The 13,582-nt window shown below is 45.6% G+C and overlaps 1 protein-coding gene across 5 annotated transcripts; it reads left to right on the plus strand.

Annotated features, from left to right (window-relative positions):
* The first annotated feature begins 178 nt into the window (after nucleotides 1-178).
* znf384a (zinc finger protein 384 a) lies at nucleotides 179-13,541 on the plus strand. Of its 5 annotated transcripts, XM_054745368.2 has the most exons (11): nucleotides 184-364; nucleotides 1,922-1,989; nucleotides 2,761-3,079; nucleotides 4,212-4,334; nucleotides 4,619-4,773; nucleotides 4,843-4,919; nucleotides 4,999-5,223; nucleotides 9,113-9,280; nucleotides 9,734-9,812; nucleotides 9,899-10,057; nucleotides 11,446-13,541. In XM_054745368.2, exons 2-11 carry the CDS (start codon nucleotides 1,927-1,929, stop codon nucleotides 11,839-11,841), a joined length of 1,764 nt encoding a protein of 587 aa, XP_054601343.1. In that variant the 5' UTR covers nucleotides 184-364; nucleotides 1,922-1,926; the 3' UTR covers nucleotides 11,842-13,541. The 5 variants fall into 5 exon arrangements, with proteins under 5 accessions (XP_054601340.1, XP_054601343.1, XP_054601344.1 ...); XM_054745365.2 differs by having other exon boundaries at nucleotides 179-364; nucleotides 4,619-4,919; XM_054745369.2 differs by lacking the exon at nucleotides 9,113-9,280.
* The last annotated feature ends 41 nt before the right edge of the window (nucleotides 13,542-13,582 follow it).

Here is a 13,582-nt window from a genome sequence, read left to right on the forward strand (position 1 = left end):
AGGTCTAGATTGAAGCCTTTTGATGCTTAATTCAGAAGCAATAAAGAACTGGATGGTAAATGTACCCATATCTGAATAGATTTCTTCTAGAAATAGTTTGTTTAAGAACGGCTGACGAATCAGACGAAGAAAGATAACGAGTCTGTTTTGTATTTTTATTTTGAAAGAACCCACGCGGAAGCGCTGTAACACCGGACTCGGACTTGACCCACGTCACGTAAAAAGAACTGGAGGGAAAAAAAAGAGAAAAAAACGAGGAAAAAAAGGCCTATCCGAGACCTTTGAGGGGCGGATTTGGACAAAGTTTTCCAACTGTCCCGTCCCGACGAAGCTTCGGGGGGTTGAGAGGGAGTCCAGTTTACCGGTAATTAACTTACGAGTCGTAATTCGGTGGTAAATTAGTTATTTTCAGTGTGTCTGAGAGCACCGTCGTCCCAGTCGCCGGAAGTCAGCATGAAGCTGCGTCTCCAACAGAGGCAACGGCGTCGACGTTTTTTTTTCTGACTTGTTTTTTTTTTTTTATTCGAGATTTTTTTTTTCTCTTTTTTTATTTTCTCAGCGAGATGAGCAGGGAGTGAGCCATGGAGGCGCACGGAGCGAGGATGTTTGTTTGGAAAGCTGCTTAAGCATGAGCACACAGGCCTCCTTGTAGCTTGAGTGAACAAGCCAGCGAACAAAAGGAGAAAATTAATGGAGGCAAGTTAGCGTTAGCCATGTTTGTGTCACCCAGATGACACCCTCCGCTCATGACAGCCGCCTAAGCTGCGTTACAACAACCGTGCTGGCAGCAATCAAACATTTCTGCTCGGTTTTAACGTTTGCTGCCGATTTATTTTTGCAGGATTTCATCAGTCACTGCTAGCATTAGCCTGCAGTTAGCCGTGTCATAGTTAAGGAGCCAGCTCGTGCCCTCCCGTCAAAAATGGCTCTCAGGAACACTGAAACATTGACTTTGTGTTTCCATGATAACGGCCCCTTTTTGTTGGGGGCGTTGGGATGCAGCTTGTGGGGAATTGGGTCATTAGCCTTGGTTGCTTTCCCCATTTGTTAAAAATTAGCTGCTGCAGCGAAAACAGGAGGCTGGTGGGAAAAACAAATCAAACATGACCTGAATTTAAATTTCATGAAACCCCCGAAGGTTATCGGTTGATGGTTGCATTTGTTTTTCACCTGCTCCCCTTGATTTCATGAATATATGTTGCTACAAGCCACCAGTCAACCTTTACTAACATGTTATTACATGCATGCAGGTTATTTTGGTGCATGAAGTCCAAAATATTTCATTAATTCCAGAAGCTAAACATTAAACTAACATTTTCTGCTAAATAAATTGCAAATGCATGCCAGTATAAGGTATTAAAACAAATATGTCAATGTAACCTGAGCCCTACAAGTTGAACAAATGCAAAATATTGTTTGTGCCCAAACAGAAATGCACATTTTCACTATTCTGCATTTAACAAAATAAAACTCTAAAAACTCACTGATATGATACTAATCAAGCAACCACTATAAAAGTATGCATTTGGTCATAGCAACACATTTAGCTTTACATGTTAATGAAGCAGTGCATGGGCTGTGGTACTTAAAAACGAATAAAAGGCTGATCATCGTGATTATTTTAATGTTCGTCCTTCCTGGGATGAGCAACGTTCCTTAATTTCTTTCACCTCCTCTTTGGAAACTTGGTCAGTTGTATAAATGAAACCGCCCAGATCATTCTTTATTGATTTGGTTGGTTTTGTTCTTGTTTATGCAAACGATTCTTTTCCACCTGTGGAGAATGCATGAAAAGGAAACGAGCTATGATGGATGAAGTCCAGCCACGCATGGCCTCTGTTTATGTAACTACTGAGTAAAAAAGGACCAGTGAGGAGGGGAAGGACAGGTGTTTTCTAAGTGTGTTGCTTTTTAATTACAGAAATAATGGACGATTCCCATTTCAACTCATCATACTTTTGGTCTCCCGTCCCCACAGTACAAGGACAGGTAGAGACAACCTTATTGTTGGAATTGTCTTGAAATGCACTTGGTAACGTGGTGAAGCGATGGTTTATGGATGAAGGATTATTCAGATGCTGAAGTTAAGCTCACAGTCAAGTTGGTGCGTTTGTTGACTCGATCATGTGATCACCCCTGTCCCTCTCCTCTTTCATCTCTTTATCTTCTCTTTATTCATTTACTTTTTCTCACCATGACTTCTTATTCTCTTTTGTCTCGTTGCTTTCTTCTCTCCGTTCCCCGACTCCATTCCTTCGCTCTGCCCTTTCCACGTGTTGCTTCGGCTCGTTTGAATCTTCTTGCCTCACCTTCCTGTCTTCACATCAACACAAACCCCTTTTTTGTGTCTTTAATACGGCCGTGCTTCGTTCTTTGGCCGTTCTTGACCTTCCGTCACCTCCTGCGTCCTAAATCCTCATGACATCTGTGTTTCCTCTTCACTTCCTTCTTCATTTCTCGTCTTCATTTTCATTTGATGAGTTCCTCCCGTTTGTAATATCCTGCTTTTCCTTCTCCACCTGCACCTGTTTCACCTCATCCCTTCTTTGTCATCATCTTATTGTTTTTTTTCTCACATTACCTCCCACCCCGCATCTTCCTCCTCCTCCATTCTTCACCTCCTTTCACTATTCTCACCTCTTCTACATCAATTCTCACCCTGCCACCCCCACAAAACCTTTTACCTTCACCATGCCACCTTCCCTCTCCCCTTTATTACTTCTCCCTTTCCCTTTCCTTCCTTTTCTCGCTCCTGTCTAGATCGAGAACGCCATGTTCCTGAACAAAGCCAAGGAGCAGCTGGGTCCAGACAAGGCCAACGTGTCTCCCTTCCCTCACCCGTCTGCGTCTTCCACCTCGTCCCCCCACTACCCCACGGCTGTGCTCGCCATCCCGAGCTCGGGAGACCCGGGGGTTGGGGTGCGCGTGGTCCCCAAACCGGAAGGAGGAGGGGGAGCAGGAGGAGGCGGAAACAGCAGTAGCGCATCTTTGGGTGGAGTTGGGGGGCACCTACACCAGTCGCACACCTCGCAGAATGTCACCGTTGTGCCTGTTCCCTCCACAGGCATCATGACCGCAGGTGAGTCAGAAGGTTTCCTCTTGTTCTTGTGATGCTTTCTACTCAAGTGACCTTTTTTGATCCCATCTTAATAATGAGGAAGGTTAGGTAGCATTCTTCTGTTTCAGCTTTGAAACCGAGTTAAGTCACCTTGGCTTTCCACCGGATGCGTTAGCGGCGGCGCGTAACACATCCGATACGTCCCAAAGCGTCTGCGAAAGTTACGCCTCCAGAACGTCAAGCTCAGCCCTTCAGATCAGGCCAGACGGCACATAAAACACGGGAGCTGTCTAAAATGGCACATTTCAAAATAAAAGTCCCCTGTAGATTTTGTTAGTTAAAACAATAAAACAGCGGGAAACCCACAACCTCTTTAGTGGAGGTAAAAGAACAGAAATAAACCACAGACCCTTTAGACACCCGCTGCTGTTCTAGCTTGTTATCGCGTGAACAGGTGAAACCACACGTGATCTCAATTCTTTGGTCATTGCTTGATCCCACGGGGTCAGCAGGGAGGAATGCAGGCGCTGCACGACTGAAACGCTCCCGCTAGGAAGGGACACGCCGCTGAGGTCGAAAGGACAACGCATCTATAACGTTACGCATCCTGTGGAAGGCTCGGGTCATCCTCCACATGTTGGAGATTTCAGCCAGAGGAGAAAGTAGCTTCAGACGACAGGATCTGGAGTCTTACTTCCTGATATGTGGACATCTCTGCTCTGATTGGCTAACAGCAACATGACTCTACCACTGACTCTGTCTGCTCTGAAATGTAGATGTTTTATCTCCACAAAAAAAAAAAAAAAAAACCTGGAGGAGTTCTGCTGTGTGGTGGAGTTGCTAATGCTAACAGTTAGCTTCTATTAGCCGAGACGTTCTCTGCTGTTTCCTGGACGCTAAACCAACAACAGCCTTCCCCGTCGTGAGCCAAGATGGGTGAGTGCATGAATGTTAGTGACAGTGTGACGTAGATCTGTCAGGATCTTCTAATCCTAGAGTTTCGCATCAGAAGCTAAAGTAGGAGATAGGTGTAGGAGACTATTTTCATGTCCAGTCTGCATGAAAAACGGATCATTTTCAAAAGCAATCCGGAACAGCTGGTTTCTAAGTGAAGGATCTCGTTAACGTGTTAAAATCTGGACTGTCCTCCCAGCTGGTTTAGTCATCACCACCCCACAAGGAACACTGGTCCCCACCGCCTCCACACAGTCCTTTGTAGCTGGACCCCCCACTGCTACCACCATGATAGTGTCTGCCGTGCACCACCCAAATGCAGGTAACACACAGCTGCAGTTCACCTGAGTCATTTCCTGTAAACATCTGTTTCCTGCTTTATCTTTAGCCCAGATTAACCTGTTATTTTCACACACATACTCTCACTTACACACACACACACACACACACACACACACACACACACACACACACACACACACACACACACACACACACACACACACACCACTCGTGGGAGCTACCTGTGCTGTGTGAGGTCACGCGTGTGCGATCGCTCCAAACTTGTGTTTTTGTTTTCACTCCTTTTACTTTGTTTTCTTCCAGATAAGAAAGAGGACATTTCTGTTCCTCCTGCGGTTGTCATGCCGACGCCATCAAAACGAGGCAGGAAGAGCAAACAGATGATGGGCAGAGTGAGCGGCGTCCTCCCACCAGGAAGTGATGCGTTAATATTGGCTCACCTTGCTGCTGGTGGACAGGTGAGTGTCTGTTACTGTTGCAGCATCATTTTATTCATTTGCCTTCATATTTCTGCTGTTGTGCTGCAGCACCACGCCTCTGACCCGTACGACCTGTCTAACGATGAGGATGATCACACCAGCAAAGATGGACCCAAGTCCTACAGGTAGACACGATCCTCCGGTTCGGGCTGAGCCTGAGTTTGCCTCTTTTGTTTACAATAAAACTCATCCTGTTCCTTCCAGGTGTCGGATGTGCGCCGTGACGTTCTTCAGCAAGTCAGACATGCAGATCCACGCCAAGTCCCACACTGAGGCCAAGCCCCACAAGTGTCCCCACTGCTCCAAGTCGTTTGCCAACTCCAGCTACCTGTCCCAGCACATCCGCATCCACAGCGGGGCCAAGCCCTACACCTGCACCTACTGCCAGAAAGCATTCAGGCAGCTCAGCCACCTTCAGCAGCACACACGGTACTGGGATGTGTGTGTGTGTGTGTGTGTATGTGTGTGTGAGTGTTTGTGTGTGAGTGTGAGTGTGAGTGTGAGTGTTTGTGTGTGAGTGTGAGTGTGTGTGTGTGTGTGTGTGTGTGTGTGTGTGTGTTTGAGTGTGTGTGTGTGTGTGTGTGTGTGTGTGTTTGTGTGTGAGTGTGAGTGTGAGTGTTTGTGTGTGAGTGTGAGTGTGTGTGTGTGTGTGTGTGTGTGTGTGTGTGTGTGTGTGTGTGTGTGTGTGTGTGTGAGTGTGTGTGTGTGTGTGTGTGTGTGTGTGTGGTTTCCCCTTAGAGCTTGTGCACCCGCCTCTGTCTGTGTGATGAGAACCGGTCTAAATGAGCGTTGAGCTCTTTCTGCACAGCTGAAGCAACAATTCTGAGTGTTAGGTCCCGTCAGAAGTCTTTCATGTTTGGGTTTTTGGCCCAATCCCTAAACGTTCTGTTTAATTTTACCTTCTGTAGCTGGAACATGTAACTGGGAAAGATTCAGGCTGTTTTTAATAATAAAATCTGCAAACTGCAGATTTAAGAATCATCGACGTTAATAAAACAAGTTCCACGGTGTTTCGCCTTCATGACGCAGAGCGGGGGGGAATGGTTGTGCACAATGAGCGGAAGTGTGTGTGCCGACATCAGAACTCATCATCCAGCGTCTCTGTTTCCTTGTTACTTCCAGCATCTCACCTGCCTTGCATGCTTTGCTGCTAGAGCAGAACCGACCTGCAGTTAAACCTTAATATCAGAGAAGTCAGATGAGCCGTGGTGGTTCTGAGTTTCTGTGTTCTCCCCGTTTTGGGTCCAGGAGAACCCGTTTCCTGCTTTAACTCTGCTGCAGCTTCTGACTCAGAACTGGAACCTGCTTCTCACTGTTAGCAGCTAGCTGGAGACTCAGAGCTGAGCCAGTTTTCACTGATTTTATATGTTTAAAAATGGTTAAATTGGGCCGGGTCACATGGGACGAATGTCACTGCAAACAAATAAGGCAGCTGTGCAAATGTATTTATTCAGAAACGCCTTTTCTGCATCTAGAATTAGCCGTTTGCACAAACTTAGGGATGCACGATATATCGGCATCAATATCGGTATCGGTCCGATAAGTAAAACTGGGCCGATATTAACAACCGATATTTTTTCCATCTTGTTTCCGTTTGTGTATCTGTTTCCGAGGGTGAGGCGGAGCGTAATGTGTAATTGTTTAGTTATTTGACAGTGATGGTAATCATCTCAGAAGCGTAAATGTGTGTGTATTAGGGTTGTCACGGTAACCGGTGTAGTGGTAAACCCCGGTAAAAAAGTTGACAATAATAATAACCGTCTTGTTTTTTAAACATATATTATCTTGGTGGGTTACCGTGGCTGCGGTGTAGACGTGGTGACCCTTACCAGCCACCGTATCATCTGCTGAAGTTGCCGGCGGCACATGCGCACTTTGTTGTTTACAACCAAAACTTTCTTGAAGCTAAAGCTGAAATAACGACCAAATGAGGAGACGGCAGCGCTCAGGACGTTTATTATCCCTCAAAGAAGACAAAGTGGGAAGTACGGGCATCTTTTGGATATGTGAAGAATGCCGAGGGACAGCTGATAGAAGACGGCTATCCTGTTTGCAGCACGTGCAGAAAAAGTGTCTGTGAAAGGCAGCAACGCTTCAAATCTCATGACACATCTGCGTGACCATCACCCACAACTCTACAGTCAACGCAAGGCAAGCTAACGTTAGCGTTTTAGCTAAAATGCGTGATCCGAGGATTTGGGTTGAGGGAGAACGCAACGAGTCGCTATATAAAGCAGCCGCAGCGCCGCTACCTGCATATAAACCGTGTCGCGGACACCGCCATGTTGAAATGACGCTATGCATTACGGGGCTCCCAGGGGCAGATAAGAGTTGGTCTCTCTCCGAGAATAATTATGAATTTAACAACGATTACTGCCTGATGACATTTTCCCACATCTGCAAAGCTCACTGGAAGGACACAAACCGAGGACGATATTCTCCTGATATAGGGTTTATTACTCAAGTAAGGGTAAAAAAGTATCTGATTAGAAGGCTACTTGAGTACTGAGTATCATCTAGTCTAATATTTTTAAATGATGACATCAAACAGACATAAAATAAGAAGTTATGGGCAAATATTGGTATTTTAAAGACTAAAGGGGAAAAATGTAAACAAATAAACAACATAATTACAAAATAACACATTTTAGAAAAATTTAGACACAAACTGAGGACAATATTTTCCTGACATACAGGGTTTTATGTAGTTGTCTGAGAATGTAACACGTTTAAAAAAATACAGCGATAATACCTGAAGACCGTGATAATTTTGGTCACAATAACCGTGAGGTTACATTTTCACACCGTGACGAGCCTATAGTGTGTATAACATGTTGCAAATTCAACTTTATAGAAATAAAGCAAAACATTCCAGAATTCTGCTTGCATAATTTCAGTTTACTCGAGATTTACTGAATTCAGGCGCATAAATCGGTATCGGCCCACAAAATTCATATTGGTGCATCCCTACTAATTTTATCTGCTATGTGGTCTGCCCCCCCCCCCCCCCCCCGTTCTTACACACTTTTCAACTCTCAAAACCAAAATGAAGGGTTCCAGATTCCTAGGATGACTCATTCCCTAAAAAAAACTCATTAAAATTTACGAGGCTCTCAATCTCCAAGAGAAGCTTCACAAATGTTCTGAGATGTTCCTCTGGGTTCTGTTTGCACTGCTTCTCCAGCAGCTGAGGCTCGGCATCAGAAACCTCCAACATTCAGAAGTCAGGCAGAACCCGACAACCCAAATCTGCTAAATCAGGAAATACGTCTACTGGAGACCTGAGGTCAGATCATCACGTCTCTGGCTGAGATGGGTTTCCAGAAAGTTACACCAACTTAGATTCATAAAGACTTTGTTTACCGTGAGGAAACTCATCAGCTGAGTAGTTTTTACTCGTTTCTAATAAAAAAGCCTCAGAGCTGCAGAAACCTGAGGCTCAGCGACGGTTCTGGTCGACACAGAGACTTTATTTGTTTACCTTGTTTAGTGTCTGTTAGCTCACCCACCCACCGTCCGTTGTAATAACTTTTCTAATAGTCCCAGAAGATTCTACCGGTGTCCCCGTAGCCTTCAGCCCTCTGACACCAAACTAGGAGCTTCTTTTCTCCTTTTCTGGGTTTTTTGTGTTTGACTGAACCTTTTATCTGAGAAGGTTAGAGATTAAAATCCTGATTTACTTTGCATCTTTTTTTCTGCACTTGACTGCATGTTTCCACACCGGATCTTCCACGTGAATACTTGTACTAATCCTGCATGATGATGCTAGTGACCAAGTCATCCTTCATGCTGTCGTCTTCCACGTTTGAGCTGCTGACCCGTCGTCATGTCTGCTCGCTGCTTTGGAGTTTCAGGTGTTTTACCCGGATGATGTGCTCCACCTGCCTGCGGCTCGCCTTTCTGTCTATTTCAGTCTGAATGCAGATTTTCAGAAACACACTCCACCCACTGCAGGTCACACCCAGTGGAGAGAGAGAGAGGGGGGGGGAGAGAGAGAGAGAGAGAGAGAGAGAGCGAGCGCGAAAGAGAGAGAGAGAGAGCGAAAGAGAGAGAGAGAGAGGCTGTGCTTGCTGTATGTTTGTTCTGTGTTCTCACAACTCAGACATAGACGCAGCACACAGAGCACACCGATCATCTGTGATCGACATAATCGATCACAGATCCTTCAGACGCATGATTTGGTCTTCAGTTCATCGTAAAGTTTGATCCTGCTGAAGCTTAAAAATCTCTCGCTGTTTCTCTCTCTCTCTGTTTCTCTGTCCCCACCCCACCCCACCCCCCCTCCCTCATCCCCTCCGATCCCGGCGTTCCGAGTTAGAAACCACACTGAGGCCAAGCCCCACAAGTGTCCCCACTGCTCCAAGTCGTTTGCCAACTCCAGCTACCTGTCCCAGCACATCCGCATCCACACCGGGGCCAAGCCCTACACCTGCTCCTTCTGCCAGAAAACATTCAGGCAGCTCAGTCACCTTCAGCAGCACACACGGTACTGGGGGCGGGGCTTCTGGGTGCATGAGTGGGAGCAGGTGTGTGGAGGATCATCGCTTTGTCTGGATGTTTTTGTGTTTATGACATCTGTCGGGATCGGATCATAACTGATCCTGATGGACTTTTAGACTTTATTGGTCCTCAATAAAGATCTGCCGGCAGTGGTGTCTGGATTAGGCTGGATTATAATCCACAGAGCCTTTAGCAGGATTGAGAGTGGAAGGAAGAGGAAACTTTAGACTTTAGTTGTTTTGCTTCAGCTGAAACCTTTAAAGAGGACTTTGTCAGTGAGACTCTTTACACATAAAGTTTCATTCAATTCAAATTTAAATAAGACTGAAGCTTAAAAACGGATCAAACTTCATATAATTCTGTCATTACTTTGTAAAGATGAAAGAAAACATTATTGTAAAAATGTCTGAGTTTGCCCCTTTTCTCCGTTTTTACCCAGAATTCACACCGGCGACCGGCCCTACAAGTGTAACCACCCAGGCTGTGAAAAGGCGTTCACTCAGCTGTCCAACCTACAGGTGAGGGACCTCCTCCGCCCTTTATTTACCTTCCTGGTGACATCACGTTGGTTTCAACCCTCCTCCTATAATACGTCTCCTCACAGTCTCACCGCCGGCAGCACAACAAGGACAAGCCGTTCAAGTGTCACAACTGTAACCGTGGTTACACGGATGCTGCCAGCCTGGAGGTGCACCTGTCCACACACACCGTCAAACACGCCAAGCTGTTCTCCTGCGGGCTCTGCAACAGGTCCTACACGTCGGTACGGCCTCACCGACGCCTCTGCAGAGTAACGGTCGCCACTGTCACAGGAAGAGGGATCATTCATCAGTTTATAGAGAAGAAGGGTTAGGGCCACCGAGAGAAACATAAAAGTCCTTCCTGCTTCTGCAAACATCTAAAAGAGATATGTTGTCCTTTTGGGAAATAAAATGTTGAGTAATTTTATCAAACCGGGATTACCTTCAAAGCACGGGGAGTTATACGACAATCAGCTGATCAGAACCAAATACCAATAATCAAACAGTCGATCAGTTTAGACCTTGCAAAGCGGAGAGGAAACACCAGACAAGGTTGCCGGTTCGCTCTCATCGGGCAGATGCCCTCCGAAAGGTTTTATTACAGGGTATCCGCGGGTCCTTAAAAAGTCTTAAAAAGTCTTAAAAAGTCTTAAATTTGGCTCCCTTAAACCTGCAGATACCCTGTATTAAGCACACACACAAAAAGGTAAACGCACACACATTCGACATTCCGGACAGACTCTCAGGCAGGAAGACACTCCAGGTGCATCTCTAAAACAACAAAACTGGACTTTCTCAAGGGAGTCCTACTGATAACGGGACCAGCACCGGTCCTGGTACCGGGGCACGGTCAAACCTCCCTGTAGGAACTACAAAAGCTTGTCGGTTACCAGAGTCCAAATAAAATGGACGAACCTTCGTTTAAAAACACCAGATGTTAAACAGTCAAGTCATTAATAACAGTACAATATCGGTTTTTATCCAACACAAATACTTCTAATAATAAGTGGAATGAACACCGATACGATACCGATACTTGGATCTGAGTACTCGCCGATACCGATACTTCTACCACACAAAAAAATGCAATGATTTTATTTTCTTCTCTGCTTTCAACAGGAAAAGACTGTGAGGTAGATAAAAGTAAAATATATGAATAAAAATCATCACAAAACCAAAATATCAGGTGAACAGAAATGACAAGTTACAGTGACGCCACTTTCAAGCAACTGCATTGGTATCGGTTAACTTGTACCGATACGGGTATCGGTATCGGTGCATCCCTACTGAAATCTGATTCTAATGTGTGAATTCAACATTTATTCTATAATAACTTTAAAAGCTGCTTAAACCTGCGTTAAAAAGCATAAATCAGGTTTTATCTTTTGTAGCTGAAGTTATTTGGAGCCATTTTTAAGAATCTAACGGGCCTCTTGTGGCTCCAGAGCCACCAGTTGCAGACCGCTGGTTTTTAGTTGGAGGGAAAAATAAGAAATCGTTCATCTGGTTTTTGTTATTTCATTAAATTTTGTTCTTTCTGTGGATTTTATGTTAAAATGACATCATTACAGGTTTGCTAACCATGGGTCAGACGGGTCACGGTTCCTGAGACGTTGTTTGTGTTTTTCAGGAGACGTATCTAATGAAACACATGAGGAAGCATAACCCCGACCCGCTAACGGTGGCTGCTACGGTGGCGGCTCAGCAGGCCCAGGGCCTCACGCCGGGCGGGGGGCGGGGCCGAGGCCGCGGTCGAGGCAGAGGAGGGGGGAGAGGAAGCCAGCTCCAGAACCAGAACAACACCAACCAGAGCCCCAACCCCGGGCCCCCAGGCAGCTACCAGCCCACCCAGCAACCCCCGGACACCGTGGTTCAGTGTCCCTTTGATCTGCACCAGTACAAGACAGTAGCAGCCAGCGAGATCCAGTATAAACCGGTCACTGTGGGCGACCTGCCGGTGACCCATAAAGACCTGTGTCTAACCGTCTCCACGTCGGCCATCCAGGTGGAGCACATGAACTCGTAGGCCGCTGTGATTGGTCCCAGATATCTGCCGTGTAAAAAGTTTAAACTCGTCATTCGTCGTCTGTGACAAACGGGGAAGGAGCTCCGTCATCTCCTGGTTCAGTCTGTGGAAGGGGATGGAGTTTACGTACAATCAGAATCCACGTCAGATTATGTTTGGAGGATTAGAACCTGCCTCTACTTTTTCACCACAGATGTTTTAAACAGCTGGGTTCACTTTCTGGGTTCCTCTCAGCAGAAACGCTGGTTTCAGACTCTGTCAGGACCATCCGAGGCTCTGAGACTCCATCTCCTCCCCAAACATCTCATTTCTGGGCTTTTTAGGCTTTCATGTAAATATTTTCACATTTTAGTTGATGTTGAAACCATAAAAAGGTTTAATTCTGACGGTAAACCAGCAGTTCTGCTCTGAGGAACGTTAACACCCAACAGTTTCATTCTGGGGACGTTCCCCAGGAAACGGGACCGATGGAAGACTCAAGGTTCCTCAGACAGGCCTGGAATGACGGGATAATGTTGAATCAGGGTCTGAACATCAAAAGATCCGTTATCATCGTACTCACACCCGTGTTTCCTGTAAGGAGCAACGAGTGGAGGAATAATTTCCCTCTGAGCCCAAATTACTGATCAAAAGAGACGGAGCGGCTGAAGAATGTACTTTAATCTGCAGCAGAGGAGGAAGAGGAGGAGGAAAGCACTTGATGAAGCTCGTACTTCATGCCTATGTTTGTCATCGTTTGTCTTTTTTTAATATATATATATATAAATCATATGTTTGTATTTTTCTACAACAGAGGAACGCTGAACATGCAGAGAGAAACGTGCATGAGTGACAGGAAGGGGGGGGGGGTCCAGTTCCATTTCTAATGTTATCCCTCCTCCCTCCCGGAGCGAGGAGAGCCGGCGTGTCTGAGTCAGGGAGCTGGTGGGAGGCGTGAGTGTGAGGAACAGCTGACAGGTACTGTTACCCGCCTTATTTAGACCAACTTTTCATACATCTTACGACTCTTCGTTCCAACGGCAGTGCAGAGGTTACCCACGCCAGACCCGCTCTGGGGCATTATGGGATTGCAGTATGCTGTACATAACATAGATCAAAGGGAAGTGTTCGTCTCGTGTACAGAAAATATATGAAAAGAGAAAAAAGCCCAACGTACGAGCACCGAGTCACGGAGATGGGTCTCAGAAAGCTCCGAGGTTTATTTAAACGTTTAAATCAAAAGTAATCATGTCAACACAACTTCACATGATACTGGTAATAATCCTGATTTAAGAGTTTTTATTGTTAGAAATAAAAACATTTTAGTCCCGTTGAAAAGAGAATTAAAGCCACCTTTACAGTTTTTACAGCGTAAGTTAGAAACTTTCCGCTCATTTGGGAAATAAATGGAAAACCAAAGTTGTAAAACGTTCCCTGATTCTCCCGGTGCTGTTCAGAAGGGAACCACTGTGATCAGAAACCCACGAGTAACCATTTAAACACGATTCGACGGCACTAAAGGACGGGTCCAACCCAAACGCCCACACGGCGACGGTCTTCATGTATAATCCACCTTGTTTTCTGTTGTGTCTTTTTATGAAGAAATAACCTAGCAACGCTCCTGGTAATCCACTTATTAACCACCCTCTTGCATATGCACAGTTAACCTCATCTTCCCTTTATGCCTAATAAAACATAAAAGTGTTTATGTTGCAAATCCACCTCCGTCTGGCGTGTTTTATTAAGTCCAGCCGGCTCGTTT

Source organism: Nothobranchius furzeri, chromosome 19, assembly GCF_043380555.1.
Source record: "Nothobranchius furzeri strain GRZ-AD chromosome 19, NfurGRZ-RIMD1, whole genome shotgun sequence".
Lineage (NCBI taxonomy): Eukaryota > Metazoa > Chordata > Actinopteri > Cyprinodontiformes > Nothobranchiidae > Nothobranchius > Nothobranchius furzeri.